Genomic DNA, 16,605 nt, shown 5'->3' on the forward strand with positions numbered 1-16,605 from the left:
AAGACTTCTCAATTTCCATCCAATTTCATGGAAGATTGTTGTTCGTAAATTATGACCAACAATTCCTCCCCTGGCAACCAGCGATATGCACCTAGAATCACCACATTCTTTTTCTCATGCAATACAACTTTCTCCTTGAATTTCATGTTGAAATGCCACATTAATAATAACATTGATGATAAAATGAAAGAAGCATCCATTTGGGCTCAAACTTCCAATGACAAACAGAATTCAATATTCCTTTCTGATATACTTGGCACTGATCAAAGAATGAGGGCTTTACTATCACAAAATTGTAGGAAACAATGTGGGTTTTGTCATAGTATAGAGGGGCAGATCTATCAGAAATCTCTAATGACCTAATGGTACAAATGTATGTACACTGCTTGGAAAATACTATGTTCACACAAAGAAACACTTATGGTATGATTCAAATAAATGTGTCCAGCGGCACGTCGTGGCAGAGGCATAAAAATACTGGGTACTACACAAAACTAATATATCAATATGAAACAAAACTATCATAGACAGTCATCCGTTTTTTATAACAGCTTGCACAGAATAAAGGGGGAATGAACAAAGTTATCAGTTTCACCTAATTAAGATCCTGTATTTTGAAACATATCGTCAGTGAGCTCAATTATATAGACTATAGTTACTACTATGAACTTTGTACTTTCTGTACATTACGACATAAATATGCCGACTGTTACAATATTTTGCTGATCTTTCCTTTATATCATGCATGAGTACACACAACCATACAAAATCATGCATACACACAAACACAGACACACAGAACCTACTCCTCAGGGGAAGCATGTACAGTTGCACAGAGATAAATTACAGTGTGTAGCATATTGTGAATAGCTGCATTAATGTTCAGCATGTTATCAAATCTTCTGAGCAAACGTGGGGGGGGGGGGGGGGGGGAGTGAAACAGGTTTCACAAGGAGTCGGCCATCAAGACTATTGGAAGTTTAGCATTAGTGTCATATTTGAAGGAACTTCCCGCAGGAAAAGCAATAGTTTGGCACTGGGGAAGTTCCTCTGCTTCAATTGCTAAATGGATTTACAAAAATCAAAAGCTCTGTCATAAAGCGATACTTGTACAAACATTTTTCCTGGAATGAAGTGTGGTTGATATTCTATCAGACATTGTGAACTAATGGTGTATATGCTTTCCCAAGGTACAGTGCATATACGTAAGCTAAACTTCAATGCTTACAAGCTCAAGTTACCCGACCATTTTCACTATTAGTAACATGCCAGACCCACCATTAATGACAGCTTAAGATAGAGATGAAGATATGATAAAATTTGCATAAGTAATACAACACAGTCTAGATTGATAAAAAGGTTCATGTCACATTTGGCCACATTTATGACCAAAAAAAAAAATAATAAATAAATAAATAAATACCAGGTATCAGACATATTGGAGTCAGAGAGAGGTATTATGACATGGTGGGTTGATGTATTGTTGGCCTGCACGTACGGTATATCAAATGAGAAGAAACTGAATGAATCCATTAGTATGAATCTGTATTCAAAGACATACATGTGCATTCCCTGAAAACACATTGGTAACTCAAAGGGATACTTAGAAACACCAGTATGAAGTGCCATATAAATGCAATTATTATTACTATTATTATCATTATATCCCTTTGAGTTACCAACCAGGTTATGAAATCATTTGACACAAACTTAAAATATTTTATGACCTAGCCTAAACAAAAACCTTCCTTATAACGAAAACCAATGATGCTAACACTGACAATGACGCAGTCCCACTGGACCATAACATGCTCCAGAGCAGCAAGGCATAGAGAAGGCTTCTGCTACAACACGACCGGCGTAAACTCACCGACATACCTCACAGTAGGACTGGTAGTTGTGCTGTAATGTGACAGCATTTCTCGGCATGTGTCTCTTTCTGCCTAGCATAAATTACTCCAGTTTCTCCCTTCATAACAATACGTAGAATTCCCAGTGCATTTCATAGTAGATGGTAGGGCAATGTCCTTGTCGGACCTGAAACCAAATCTTTTTATGACACTTTCAACTGGCATTGCAGACTGACTCTCTGAGAAGCTGGTATTATTTACGGCAGACCCGTGGACTAATATATTCAAAATTCTGAATGTTTCTTAAAACCTGATGTAATAATGAGATATTTTATCAACCTGTACCTTAAAAAACACTTTCTAGAACTTGGAATCCATGTTTGCAGACATTAATTGATGCTACGTCAGGCAAACCTCAGGCAAGCTTTGGGGTATTCCAGAAGATCTATTGTCTCAAAGGCACGCATAACATTTGAAAATGTAAAGTGAACCGGTCTACTGTCAAGTGACAACACAGAAATACTCATCCACATGTAAGTGGTATTTCATACTGAATTTGTAACCTGAAAGAACAGTAGGCCTACCACTTCCATAAACTGTTACCATAATCATTACTACTACTGTTAACAATATTATCATCATCATCATCAGAAAACAGATTATGGTGCCATACAATGCCATACAATGCTGTGAATCATCACCATCCAAGACAGTGTTTACAGACTGGCCTACTGCCTGCATGAAGGACTTTTCAGTTGCTTGTAGTTGTATACAAATGGGACAGGCTTCTCTTTTAATAGACACTCCAACTATTACAATGTGGCTCAGACTTCTACTGTACTAGAGTACTGTAGCATTAAATGCAGTCATTTTCACTGCCGGACACGACGAAGCAAATCATGCGTACAGCTGGCTGAATCCTTTACTATCTGCTTCTACCGATACTGACCATGATGCAACATCTTTCATCATATACTGCCCTTAGGGTGAAACAAAAGTTGTATCCTAATAGTTTCGCAGCCCCTTTTGTCCCTCCCCTTCAGCCCTTCCCCCTAAGCCTTCTCCCCCTGATGCCCTCCAGCAGAATATTATAACTTTCTGAGAGAGCCACATCTGAGACAGTGACATGAAACAGAGCATGGAGTGTCAGTGTACAGTGTGTACACCGTATGTGTCAGCACAGTAACGTCCCTGCTACTGTAGAGCTGGAAGGAACAGAAATGTGGTTTGCCTATTACCCTGATTAGCATACATTCCATCCAAATAAGGATCACACTTCTTGTAAAAATAAAACGATGAAGAATAGATCAATTCTTGGGCACATGGAGATGATTCTAATCATTATGGTAATTCTGCAATCCTGGTAGCCTTGACATTTCCTGCACTCTTCAACAAAGTCAATAACAGGAAAATAACCGTCAACATTATTCAACCATGAACTTGGAGCACACATCATATCAGTCTAATCCCTTTGAAGAATGTAGTCTTCTCTCACAAACATTCAGAGAAGAATCTACCCCTGAAAAAGCAAGTTTTTTGCCCACCTACAGCTTAGTTAGAAAGTCAGTAAAGTGAATGCACTAACAATCCAAATGTCAGTACATTTCCTATATCATGGTGTCAAGAGGGCATGTCAAGTCAGCTCTTGCCATCATCTCACTCTGACGTCAGTGACAAATTTCTCTTTTCATTTATTTGTGAAATGTCAGTTATATATATTCTTTTTTCCGAAAGAAAACTTTCTTGTGACTTTGCTCAAGAGATATGTCAAGGACACAATGTTCCTACGCATCCTCAAGGCCAAGAAGTCTATACTTATCATGTAAGTTCAATAAAGAGACTTTCTTGTTTGTTCCGTCAATAAAACCAAGAACATAGTAATAAAAAGAAATGCTATGGTCACAAGACTACAACAATCACATTAAACGGCTGATACTGTGCTACATTAGATGACAAACAGTTGTTCAAGCAGTCATGTCTTTTGATATAATACTACTGTTCATGTACGAAGGCTGCTGTAAACAAACACCAGAACTCATCTTGGAAGGCAGTATATCCAAATTCAATGGCCATAATTTCACCTAAACGCAGCAATAACGGCAGCAGTCATACACCTCTTGGTTATAAACTGCTACCATACAAGTAAGACTTTGACCACATTCCAGCAATATCATCAGGGTTGCATCATTGTCCAGATACCTATAGTAATCATAGAATAGAATCAGACTGTTTGTGTGATATACCCTGGCTGTGTTTCAATAGACTGAATATCTTGTTTATGTATGTTTTGCTTACTCTGAATAGGAGGTCCCCCTCCTACACACATGCTTCAACTTTGGCCAACCCCATCTGATTACATTACACAGTAGTTGCCAAAGCCCACTCACTGACTACCACTATGGGCTTTTATGATCATCTGCGACAGTGGCCATTTCTACAATTATAATACACAATAAATCAACTCGATACTCCACGAGCCCTTTTTTAACAAATACAGTAGTCTCCATATAATTGGGTCTCACTTACTGTAAAACTGGATAATTTCATGTGAGTAATTTCTAACACTCTGCAGAGTAAGATTAATTTCATGCATTTTTAATTCCACGATATCAAGACATTACATTTTTATGATAAGCAAAAATATTTATGTGCTATTATTTTGGCGCTAGTTTTTTTGTTTTGTTACAGGATTGAATGCACAAAAATTTCTACTTTTACAGTAATCAGGTACTCTGCTTAATTGACAAACCTGAACAAACCCTTTTGATGAGTGTTATATTTATTAGAGCATAAATTGGGTAAGCATTTCAGTTAAACAGAAATTTTCAGACAACAGAATTTATCTTGTAGATTCCCATACAGTCTTTAAAATGGGTGTATATACTATGAATTCTGAAAACACAAAATAAACTGAGGCGCTGGGAGACGAAAGAGCGCTAATATTTATGTTTGACATGTTAAGTTTACAATTGATTCTCCATATCACTATACAAGTAGACGCATTTGTGCATGTCGTGCACAAACTCTTCAACCAGCACAACACACTTTTTCCACACTGCCACAATAATCATTCCACAGCTAGTTAGTTCTCGAAAAAAACAAAGAATAACCCAGCTCCACTGAGATGCTCACCTTTCTCTAAACTGTTTGCAGAAAAGTAATTTTACTGTCACCATTAAACATATGGGGACAGCAGAATTAGCTGCAGTTCCTACGTTTTCTTGTTTTTTTTATAATGGGACCTACATAACAAATGACATACAATTATGACTGCTTTGTTCATGTTTTACAAAGTCATGGTCCTGTGACTTGTTTGAACTACAATGTACATTTATGAATGATGAGTCTGCATTACAGCAGGGTCTTGGCATGGGTTATTGATAGAATTCTTAGCAGTTGGTCATTAAATAGTTCTAAAGAGAATGATTTTGACATGTTTTCACACGCCAACCTCAATTACAATGTATCTGGTTATCTCTTATCTAGACTTTTCCAACATCCCTATGTGCTCGCGCAAAGAAGACCCCCCCCCCCCAAAAAAAAAAAAAAAAAAAGAAGAAGAAAAGTAGTTTTGCACTCAATTAAGATTCCTACAAAACACATGATTTATGAAATCTATATACTTTTCCAAACATAAACATGTTATCAATTTCACAATAAACTTTCAATTTCTGTGAAGAATGGATTACAGTCTTAAGTAAGCTAGCATGGATTATACCACTAATGCGGTGTACGCTACCTATTTAGCTACCACTGGGTCGGCAGCTACGATTACACACTGTACATAAACAGCAGCCGCATTTACACCTGCTAACAGCGCTATTTTTAAAATCACGATATTTTGGTTCCACCGTTTACACTTGCGCAAAAGCATGCGAAGTTTGAGCTTCACGAAACATCACAATTTTTTGGTCGGTAGTGCGCATGTGTAATTTACCTCTCTTCAACACGGTAGACGAGTGGAAGCGCGGGCTATTCATATTCGCTGCAGTGCAGTCTATTTTGCTCACAGCTAGCTAGCTGGTTGGAACTTTGAGTCAGGGCTTTTTATCAGTCCAATGCACACATAAATTTGTGTTTCTCGAGAGTGTAAACTTACGGTAAAACTATATAGCTTGCTATATTAGATCACATACGTAGCAGGTGTGTAAAACTTCAGCTTTAGTATGGGAAAGTTGATGAAAGTAGCATTCAGGAGGATCATGAAATTTCGCCGATATGACGAAAGTGAGAAGTAAGTTCGTTTTCTTTTTTAGGACTGTTATTTCATCAGGCGACAGCAAGATCTCACCATTGTCTTACCGATACTTGTTACGTACTGGTCCTGTATTCCACAAAATCAACGTACTATACAAAGAGCAGTATGGGCACTCCCAAAATCAACGCATTTCTGGGAGAACATTATCTTGTTAGTCGTTATGGGGTGATGACACGTGGTTGGAGAACTTCAGGTTTGCTACTAGTTTTCATCAGGTAGGTGAGAATCACGAGCCGAGGATCGCCTGTTTACTTGTACAGCATGTACCCTGTACTCTGGCCAGCGGCCGACGTACTCTCTACATGCAAAGAGGGATCAGGAGCGTGCGTAAACTCCCGGTGCAATCCGATACCGAAAGTCACGTGATGAAAAATCGCGATATTTCTGCAGCTTGGGTTTACACTCGCTAAACTTCGCTTCAAACATCGCGATGTTTCAAAAAATCGCATTCCGGCTAAGGATTTTTCTGGCGATGTTTCGAGGGCGTTTGGGTGTAGTTGCTTAGCAATTTGCACCCAAATGTCGCGATTTTAGAAAAATCATGATTTTTCCAAGCAAGTGTAAGTGGGCCTAGTGTTTCTCCCATATCTGGCTAAATCGCGTATTATAATTCAGATGGGCTCAAGTCCGGACATGGTCGGACAATAAGAGGTTGGACTGTACATGTTGTTTTCCTTGAAAGAGTTGCAAGAGAATGAGGGGTCTGGAAAGGTCTTTGGACGAGTTGTAACTGTAATGACATGCCATGCTTTCTATGCAATACAGGGGGTGACACAAGAGTGAGGTAGTGCTGACATGAATGAATGAAACATAATCTCTGCTTAAACGGATACACCGCTCAATTGGGTAAGAAATGCCCAGCTTGACTCTACCTGGTTAAGTAGAGTCAACTGTACTACTAGGAGTAATATCTTCCATGGCCTGTCTGTGATGCAGGAGCAAATGTTTTCTGCATCAGTTTTCTTTGCTCTGCACTGCAGGTGGGCACATACAATTGTAAGAAAGTTTGTATCGATGGATCAATATAGCTAAATTCACACCGCCCTTTCCAATCTTTGATCGCTTACAAATGATTGTGTGCTGACTAGCACAACGTCTGCTTTCTGCTTTCATTATCCCTCTTTAGTTTTGCGATATTTCTGGCGTCTTCATCAACATAGTATATTATATACATTCACATTTCTAAATTTTCCCCCTCAATTCCCTTTGCTGAGATTATTGGGGGGGGGGTAATAATGAAAATACAACTGGCAAGATTTATGCTGAAATAACCTTCATTGGCTCACAAGAGAATTAAATGCTTTGTATGCATTTACGACAATTACTCTGTATGATTCGCATAAGGCATGATGTTCTCTTGTATAATAATTTCTGTTTCACCTCTCTCCCAGGTCTGTTCAGCATGATTCTCCAACATGATAGTCTCCACATTCAGACTGCTTTACACCACTACTGACTGTGTTCACCACTTTCACTGCAAAGTATTTGTAGCATACACGTATGGACAAGCAACATTGCTTTTTAACCACTACCACCATCGCTTGGTTTTTCTTATCCTTTGTGCTGGCAAAGTTAACTTCAGTAATGATCTGTATAGAAGTTGATTTCCAGATATACAACATGAAGCAGGAGCTAAAATACATTGTTTCTTCAGCACATGTAAAAGACAGGACTCCCTATTACTTATGACATTAAGATTCATCATTTAAGGCTTGCTTGTCCTAATGCACTGACCTGGGTGCTGAAGAAGATTACAGTTTGGTAGACAAAAATGGTGTGAGTGATCTAATCACCGACACTAGCTGAAGCCTGCAGTCAGTCACATTAAAAATCTAACAACATGAAGATCCCAGCTATGCCAATTGCACGGATGAAGTCCTGAAATGAACTTCAATACCTTATCAAACAACAGCTATCAATCTATACCTTGGTATACAAGATTTATATCAGGCCTGAGAGGTTCTGGTTAAAACCATGTGCATGGGGTTACTTCAACAGCACTATTTTCTGAGGGATGCAGCTCCGAAGAAAATAGTGCCATTGAAGATACCAAAGGCACATAGTTTAACTGGTGCCTCAAACAATGGCTTGGATATTAGTTTTATATCCCTCATAAATTATTTCAAGAGTAACAGCAAAGTAAAATGTAAGTGGGATTTACTCACTGTTTACAGACTTTGCAGTTTACCGATCACATAATTAGATTTCTATATAAGACATGCACATTTTCAGCTGACAATTCAAAATGCTATGCAATTGATCCAGTGAGATTAACTGGAATTTTTGTAGAGTTGCTATGAACAGTTCACTGCTACAGGTATGAAAATACATGTATGTGAATAAAGTGCAATATAAGGAAAATATAAATTGTTATAAAGTTTATTTTGGCATCAGGTATGTACGTTCGGTATCGAACATTTTATCTACGAGTGAGCTTTACATACCTATCCATTTAACATCTGCAATATTCTGATGCCAGTCAGAATCGTCTGATTGGCATCACAATGGCAAATGTTAAATGGATCTCTAAGTAAATCTAGATATAGTAGTTTCACGATACACAAAATTTCAACAATGCAAATATTCCATGTTTATAGGAGCAACAATTCAACATGAGCTTTTGCAGAAGTACCAAAGTAACTACGTCATCTTCATTGTGCAGTGAATATCACTACTTACACAAACAAAGATGTCTATTTCTATGATACCGACATTGCTATCACAAGCTCAAAAAAAAAAAAAAAATGCTTGCCCTCAAGCATCTTGCGATTTGAGGTTTATTTTTCAAATAACTCGTCATGAGTCCATTGCATATGTCTGAATTGTGCAGACCAGCACACCCACACTATACCAAGGCCCCTGGACAGACAGCCAGACAAACAAGGGCAGGAAGTAGCATTCACAAAGCTTACAACATCTGGGATACTATGCACTGCCCACATTCAACTCCCAATGCTGGGACGTTGCTATGGAGATCTTTGCCTACATGCCACTGACAATTCATACATTTGTAAAATGGTCAGGCATTGTAATAAAAGGATGGGAATGAAGCACTTATCAATTCCATAGCAAAATTTTGCTCATTCCACTTCCAGAAATTTCCATTCCTCCAGATGCCAATTATCTTTATTTCGTCTCTCCAATTTTTGACGAATGTCCCCAAATTTACATTACTTTGAATTGTGTGTATATATATAAATTAACTTTAGAATAGATTTTTTTGTGAAATGCCAGAAGCATGATGCGAAACTCTCAAGGTTTATATTGAAGTTCCCAGTCAGAAATTAATAATCCATGATAACAGCTTGCAGATGTTATTTAACATGACCTGCCTACAAGAGGTGGCTTGAAAAATCTGGTAATTTGATATCCAAGCAAGTGCTACTGTGCTTGTTCTCATTGACATTGAGTTTTTGAAGGCTGTTATTTTTAAAGATCAGGCACAACCATTACTTGAACTTCACCACAAATAATCACTACGACCAATTTATGATAACCAGAAGATAAACAGTAGTGTAGTCGTATTACACTCCCACATTCCTAAGAATACTATCATCAGGCAATTATGGGCCACAATTTTATTTTATTTTATTTTTTCTCTTCTTTTTTTTTTTTTTTTGGGGGGGGGGGGGGGAAGAAATAATGTCATATCCTCCAGAACCACAAATAAATGGCAAATAACACTGTTCACATTATATGCACAGCGGCAATCACAATGTTATGTACACAGTTTTGACATTGGCAAAAATATTCCTGGATGGTTGTTTTTCCCTGTTAATTCATCGTTCTGCCATTCACCACACACAATGTACAAAGACTGCACAGTACTGATACAAATAATGCCAGCTACTGTATGCATCCATTTTCCACTTGTGCCATGATCTATTATTAATCTACGATACAAAATGCATTGTGTGTCTTTAAACCCTGTCATAAGGGCAATTAACGTACTAGTTAGTATAATGTACCGTCATCTTTTAAATCTACAAGCACGAATACTACACTACACTATTGTTGCATAAACTGAGCAGATTAATTTCTCTTCCAAAGAATTCTCCATCAATCAAATCAAGATTACCAGTAATCTGATTCCATTAATCGCATACAGCACAATTAAAGAAAGCATAAACATTGTAAATGCAGAGTTTGAAGTACAAGCACCCACTTCTTGGAGATAAGGTTGACTCCTTAAGTGCGTATCAATTTCACTGACAAAATATAATATGTCAGCAAATGTATGCTTCCTTGAAAGAATCGTCATCAAGTAGACTAGCACAGTAACACTGGTGTAGGATATAAAATCAGGGTCAAAATATAGGTGAATGGGTAAATTTCATTAGTGCCTAATATGAGTCAATTTAATACTAATAATTGACTCAGAAAGGGGAAAAAAAAAACTGTGTACAGAGCCTATGTTAATTCCATTAAAGTTCCCTTCCCACGCTGAATAAGAAAACTGGGAAGGATAAATGTCACTTCTTGCTGTCCCAAAGCTCCTGATTACAACTCGGCTAATCAATGACCTGTTTTCTTTGTGAAACATGAAGGGCAGACTAAAGATCAGAGTGGAGTAGGAGGAATCTAACAGTGCTAAAATTTCACACTTTTTACCTTTAGTGGCAGCAGTGACTAAATTAATCACAGTATCTGAGAATTCCTCTGCCACATTACTCCTGTGATCCAATGAATTCCATTAAATTGACAATTGAGTTAATACTCTCCAGGTTCCTTTTTTTTCCCTTTAATGTTATCCCCCACCTCCAAGTTCTGTCCTAACGTGTAATATTTCATAAAATGTACCTAATTTCACACTTCATACCTCTGAACCTGTACTGTGATCTAATGAATTCACTGATCTTTCTATGGACAGTGAAGATTTAAGAAATGCCTGACTTTATTCTCAACATACGGTAAAAACAAGACCTCATCAAAGACGAATGACCTTTGCCCTATAGACTCCAACAGCCATAAAATCATCTCATCTGCATCTCAGTGAAACAGAGGTGGGCTATTAAGTATTTCCAGAAAAGCCTGGTGACAAGACTATGATGGTTAGTTTGAGGTCGCTATAGGAGGCCATGTTATTAAACTGTCCCAATTGAGAATATAACTCTGGAAAAAGTTATTTTAGATGCATAAAGCCAGCAAGGGGCATTATGTGAACAGTGTGATACTAATGGAGGCAATGACACAGATACCAATTTTGAAGAGCTCACTGGACACCATGTTAGCTGATTTACTGGCATCGAGGAGTTATCACACACAACTCCTTGCTGGCATTAAAGCATTTCAACTGTCTTCCTATCTATTGCTAAACATGTTCTAGGTGCCACTGATCTTTCTTTCACAAAAAAAAAAAGAAAAAAAAATGTATATATATCTTTTGACACCTCTTTGCTTTTGGTCACACTTTTGCTGATTTTAATGCTTGGATTTTACTGATTGTATTGAGCTTGATTACTTCTTATCTTCAAGAAATTCACAATTCTGGCTAAAAAAGCACTCAGATAGCACAGACCCTCCGAAGCAGCTCATTTGCACCCTACACACATGCTATAAATCGCCCAATTTCCCAATGATAACTAGGGGCCAGTGTATTAGTATTAGAGTCAAACTCATCGGCTTCCTGCATGCTGTGCCTCAAGTACACGCTCAGTACGTGTATGCATGCCTCAAAAACACACAGCTCCCTTGTTTGTTGGCACTATTCACCAACAATAATCCTTCAAAAAACTTCCTGGATCCAGACAGCAATCCGGATCACTACCAAAATTGAATCATCTGTTCCCAGTGTCATTATCAGCTTTTTCCTGTAAGCTTCATCCAAATCTGTTTGCAACTTTTTTTTTTTTCAAACAGACAGACAGACAGACAGACAAACCAACACCAGCACAAACATAACATCTTTGGCGGAGGTAATGAACAAAGAATGGGGCATTTAGGGAAGTGTTTAATAGTAAGGTGATAGATGAAAGCTGACAAGGAATGGTATGCATTCATCTGGCTAATCCAAAGCCAGATGAGACTAACTCTAGGACAGAAGTCTCGATGATATCTCAGCAATGAGAGGTTTTAATGATGTAAGAATGGACTGCACAAAGACCCAGTGTCACTGGTCTTCTCCAGTGGAGAAGCATGATGGAAACAACGTATCCAATCTGTTCTGTTACATTTAATCTTGTACCTGTGCATTGCACTTCAGGGGGTGTTTCACAAAGAATTTAACTTAAAAATCATGGTATGTTATTGGTTTTTAGAATCCACTTCAAATTGTTTCCAATATTTAAAAAAAAAAATTCCTTTGTCTCTTATTCTATTTTGTGTACTTACGGTACATGTATAAGTCTCCAAAATCTTTCTTTTCATTTGCAAGATAAAACATTAATGAAGACATAATGCTGCATATCATAATTTTAAGTTGATCTTATTTTTTGAGGTTGACTTAAAAATTCTTTGTGAAACACCCCCAGCACTGCAAGTGTAATAACCATAAAACATAAACAATACTGAATATAATTAAATGACTACTTCAGCTGTGAAAGTTACAGTCAATGACAGGGCTTGACAGAGAGGTAAAGGCAGATTACAGGAAATGGCAAGCTTCAGAAATGTGTACACACTATTCAAAATGGAGTTCAGGGCAGCACTTCATGCAACTTGACAGTCACAACTTAACAGTCACAACTGACAAGTTTCAACTGTTTTAAGCTACTGAAATCCTTGCATCTGATTGGCTGAATACAAATTTGTCAGTGAAAATCACAAACACAACACTTGATTAAATGCACCCTGGATAATACTGAATATGCATGGGATAACTCATGTCTGGGAAACTTCTTCAACAAAGTAACAAGAGCGGAAACTGCCACTCATGAGCTGCGAGGTGAAATGCATCCAGAGTTTGTAAAGACAAACAGGAAGTTTGCACAAGCACATTCTGTTTACTGCTGCCACAGTAACACAGTGCATTCCATTTTCTTCCTTACCTGGTGCAGGCAGTCCAGTGCAATGACAATTTCTGCTATGTAGATCTTGACCTCACTCTCCCTAAAGTGCTCCCTCTGGTACAGATGAGTGAACAGCTCACCGCCACTGACATAATCTGCAGGCAAGAGAGAGTAAAACAACTCTTATTTTGCCATCACCAAAAGGAGTTATGAGATTAGCATGGTATGGCTTGTCTTTTTAATATTTGTTGCTTTTTTTTTTAAGCCAATTTGATAATATGATATGCACACACAAACAACCAGGGGCATGTTGCATAAAATTTTTTGCCTGAAAACTCAGGTTGATTTTTAACAGAGTTTCTCCTGTATTAAAGTCAATGGTAAATCATACTATCCTTAGTTTCCAGTTCTTACCAGAGTCTTGCTAAGGTAAAACATTTTATGCAACAGCTCCCAGGTGTGCACCCACATATTTCAAAGTAAAGGACATTGTATTTAGTGGTCAGATAACTTCGTCATGCAGTATACACTTGTATGTATTTCAGGAACAGCATCATATAGCTGAGATGCAAAATTTTATTAGACAGTGTTATCACAGAATACCTGAGTGAGTGCAGCCTTTTACTACTAAGGTATGATGGGCAGAGGTCGGAAGATTTCACTGATGGCAGGATTACTGATTGATTTGATACTGTCCTGTAGAGGAAGTTTGTGTCAATCTTGATGAGAGAATCACATCACAATTAAATTATAAACATAATGTCAATGTTAAAGCCTCAGAACCAACTGAAATATGTTCACTATTAAAGTTTCAACTAAGAATGCTTGAAGCGACTATCAAGAACTTTAGCTGTGCCCACCTGTCACCTTATCTGTTCATCATTTGCAGACATATGATTGACAGTAAAACTTGATGTAGGTGGAAGAGCTCTACAGACTGACAATGAACTTGGTATTTCTGAATACATTGTATGTTCAACCATAGAGGAATAAAAGGATGCTGATCCTCCAACATATTTCCATATGGAAGGAATGCTAACTTAACACAGATTCCACCAACTGTAAACCCAGAAATTTTTGCAGCATGAAAATTTTGTGAACTGGAGCTGATGGCCTTTTTTGCGGGTGAAATTTTCGCAAATGACCAATAGCAATCAATAGTGTGGACAAGAACTTTAGCATGCATCTTAATTTTGCGAATATCGGTTCTAACAAAATTTGTGAAATTAAAATCCAAGCAAAAATTTCTGATTTTACAGTATACACTTCTGCTAGCACTCTCTCTGTTTATTAATAAAGAAATGTTGACATACACGCAAGTACATTCAAGTGTTCACACATGTATACAAATACATGTACACACACATCTGCACACATGGCCAAATGTACAGGTTTTCTACAGCCAGTAGGTAACCCAAGGCCAGTCGGTTTATGCACTTAAACCTACATTTGTAAACATGTGCATAAAACACTGTGTAATTACTTATGGCATCCATGTGATCATGAACCCATTCCAGCGACAGTTTGAACATAGATCCCCAGCCTGCTGCATAAATCACACTAATAAGAGTGTCCTCAATCAATATGTTTCCATGGTTGGGGCCAGGGAGCGTGATCACTGATGGAACAGTCTATATTCAAGATACATGTACGTCTTGGTACACACCTGTACACACACATATGCATATGATATGCACAGAAACAGTCAGAACATCTTGAGAAATGAAGAATTGATAATCACAGGCTTCCCACCCCCCCCCCCTTTCCCAATACCAAATGAAATGTTGATAGATTTTGACTGCTACTCCCCTGGCCACCTTACCTAGAATGAGATTGAGCTTGGAGTCGGTCTGGAAGGCGTAGTGCAGCGTGACGAGGAAGGGGCAGCTACGGACAGCCTCCAGGACCTGCCTCTCAGTCATGGTGTGCTCGGCCGTCTTGGCCTTCTGGACGATGGTAGCCTTCTTGAGCACCTTCATGGCAAAGAGCTTGCCATTGTTGTGACTGCCCACCTTCCTCACCAGGAACACCTTGCCATATGCTGCACAGACACAAGGAGAGAAGGCACACCTCTGTTAGCATTGTATTGATATGACTAAACTGTACACCATAACTTAAAGAGGAAATCAAATCCAAAAATAAGTTAGTCTGATAAAAAAGAGTAAAATCTAAGGAGTTCAATGTTAAACATTTGACTGAAATGGGATGAAAAATAAGGAAGTAATGAAATTTTTAAGCTTTGCTACTTTCTGCAAAGCAGTTCTTGTACAGTGGATTATGAATATGTGAATGAGTGAACTGACCATGTCATAACCCAGGGCTCAACACTAACGGTGGCCCTGTGACCCGGGGCCACCAAAAATGCACGTTGGGCCACCAAAAATTTCAGAAATGAAGAAGTTCGTGGCCTGATCGGGCCACCAAAAAAAGTCGGATGTTTGCCTTTGGGCCACCAAAAATAAAAGTTAGCCTGCATAACCTCACAATTTTCCATTGATCGTATACAAAAAATGACAAAAATTCAATGTGTCTGTCATTGAAGTCTGAAACATGATGTTATTCCTGGGTGAATAACTTCAACATAATGATCAGTTAGATATATGAGGATTTGGCATAACTGCGTTTGAAAGAAAAACTGGAAATTTCAAAATTTTATGTACAAACTATAATGACAAGTTATGAGGGGAAGACATCCTCACTTTGTCATTTTCCATATTCATATTGACCGTTCAAGAACTGTTTCCCCCAAAATTAGCGAAAATTCAAAATGTCATAACTTCCTTATTTTTTACCTGATTTCGATCAAAATTTTACTGTTGCACTCATAATATTTTACTCTTTCTTATCAGACTAACTTATATTTGGACTGGATTTCCCCTTTAAGAAAAATAACATACAAATGAAACAAACTTGTTATGATTTATAGATCACAGTTAAGACTACATTAAATCCAATATGAAAAACCAACAAATTAGAGATAGTTCTTCAAACACAGAATACTTTGTAAATCTAAATAACTGCCCTTTGAATAGCTTCTTGTGTTCACATTAAAAAGGGAATGTTTCGTCAGTACATTAAATTAAAATCAGAGTACATTGAATGAAAGTTTATTTCAAACACAAAGAGAAAGAGATTAACCAGCATTTTTACTTCAATATAGATGCCATTTTCATGTCCATATGTAATCATTATCTAGTTCAGTCAATGTTGATTTCCTGTCTCATATTCCACAACCTCAATAAACTTACACAGAGTACAACCAAGATGTCAAAGTGCAGAAATGTCTCTAATCATAATTTTATATCACTAGTGGAATGCAGTCTTGTCTACGAGCACTTTGATATTGGGAAAGAAATTCACACCCTTTATAAAGGGTCAAGTGCTATTGACACCTTAAGACAACAACACCAGACTTCATAGCAAACTTCATAACATATCAAAGCAACCGCAAACCTTGCACAACTACACAAAACATGGAGAGAACAATGCTAAAATGCACTCCCTCCAGTGCACCATTATGACTGCAGCCTATACAACTGAATCATATGGT

At 37.8% G+C, this 16,605-nt stretch overlaps 1 protein-coding gene across 1 annotated transcript in view; it reads right to left on the reverse strand.

The window, feature by feature from the left end:
* LOC140246628 (ribosomal protein S6 kinase alpha-5-like) overlaps positions 1–16,605 on the reverse strand; it is an 85,786-nt gene that overhangs the window by 29,910 nt on the left and 39,271 nt on the right. Inside the window, exons 3-4 of the mRNA XM_072325973.1 lie at positions 14,878–15,096; positions 13,095–13,210 (exon numbers count right to left, since the gene is read on the reverse strand). Of these exons, the coding sequence (XP_072182074.1) occupies positions 13,095–13,210; positions 14,878–15,096 (335 nt within the window). The remainder of the gene's footprint in view (positions 1–13,094; positions 13,211–14,877; positions 15,097–16,605) is intronic.

Source organism: Diadema setosum, chromosome 1 (genome assembly GCF_964275005.1).
Source record: "Diadema setosum chromosome 1, eeDiaSeto1, whole genome shotgun sequence".
Taxonomy (NCBI): Eukaryota; Metazoa; Echinodermata; class Echinoidea; order Diadematoida; family Diadematidae; genus Diadema; species Diadema setosum.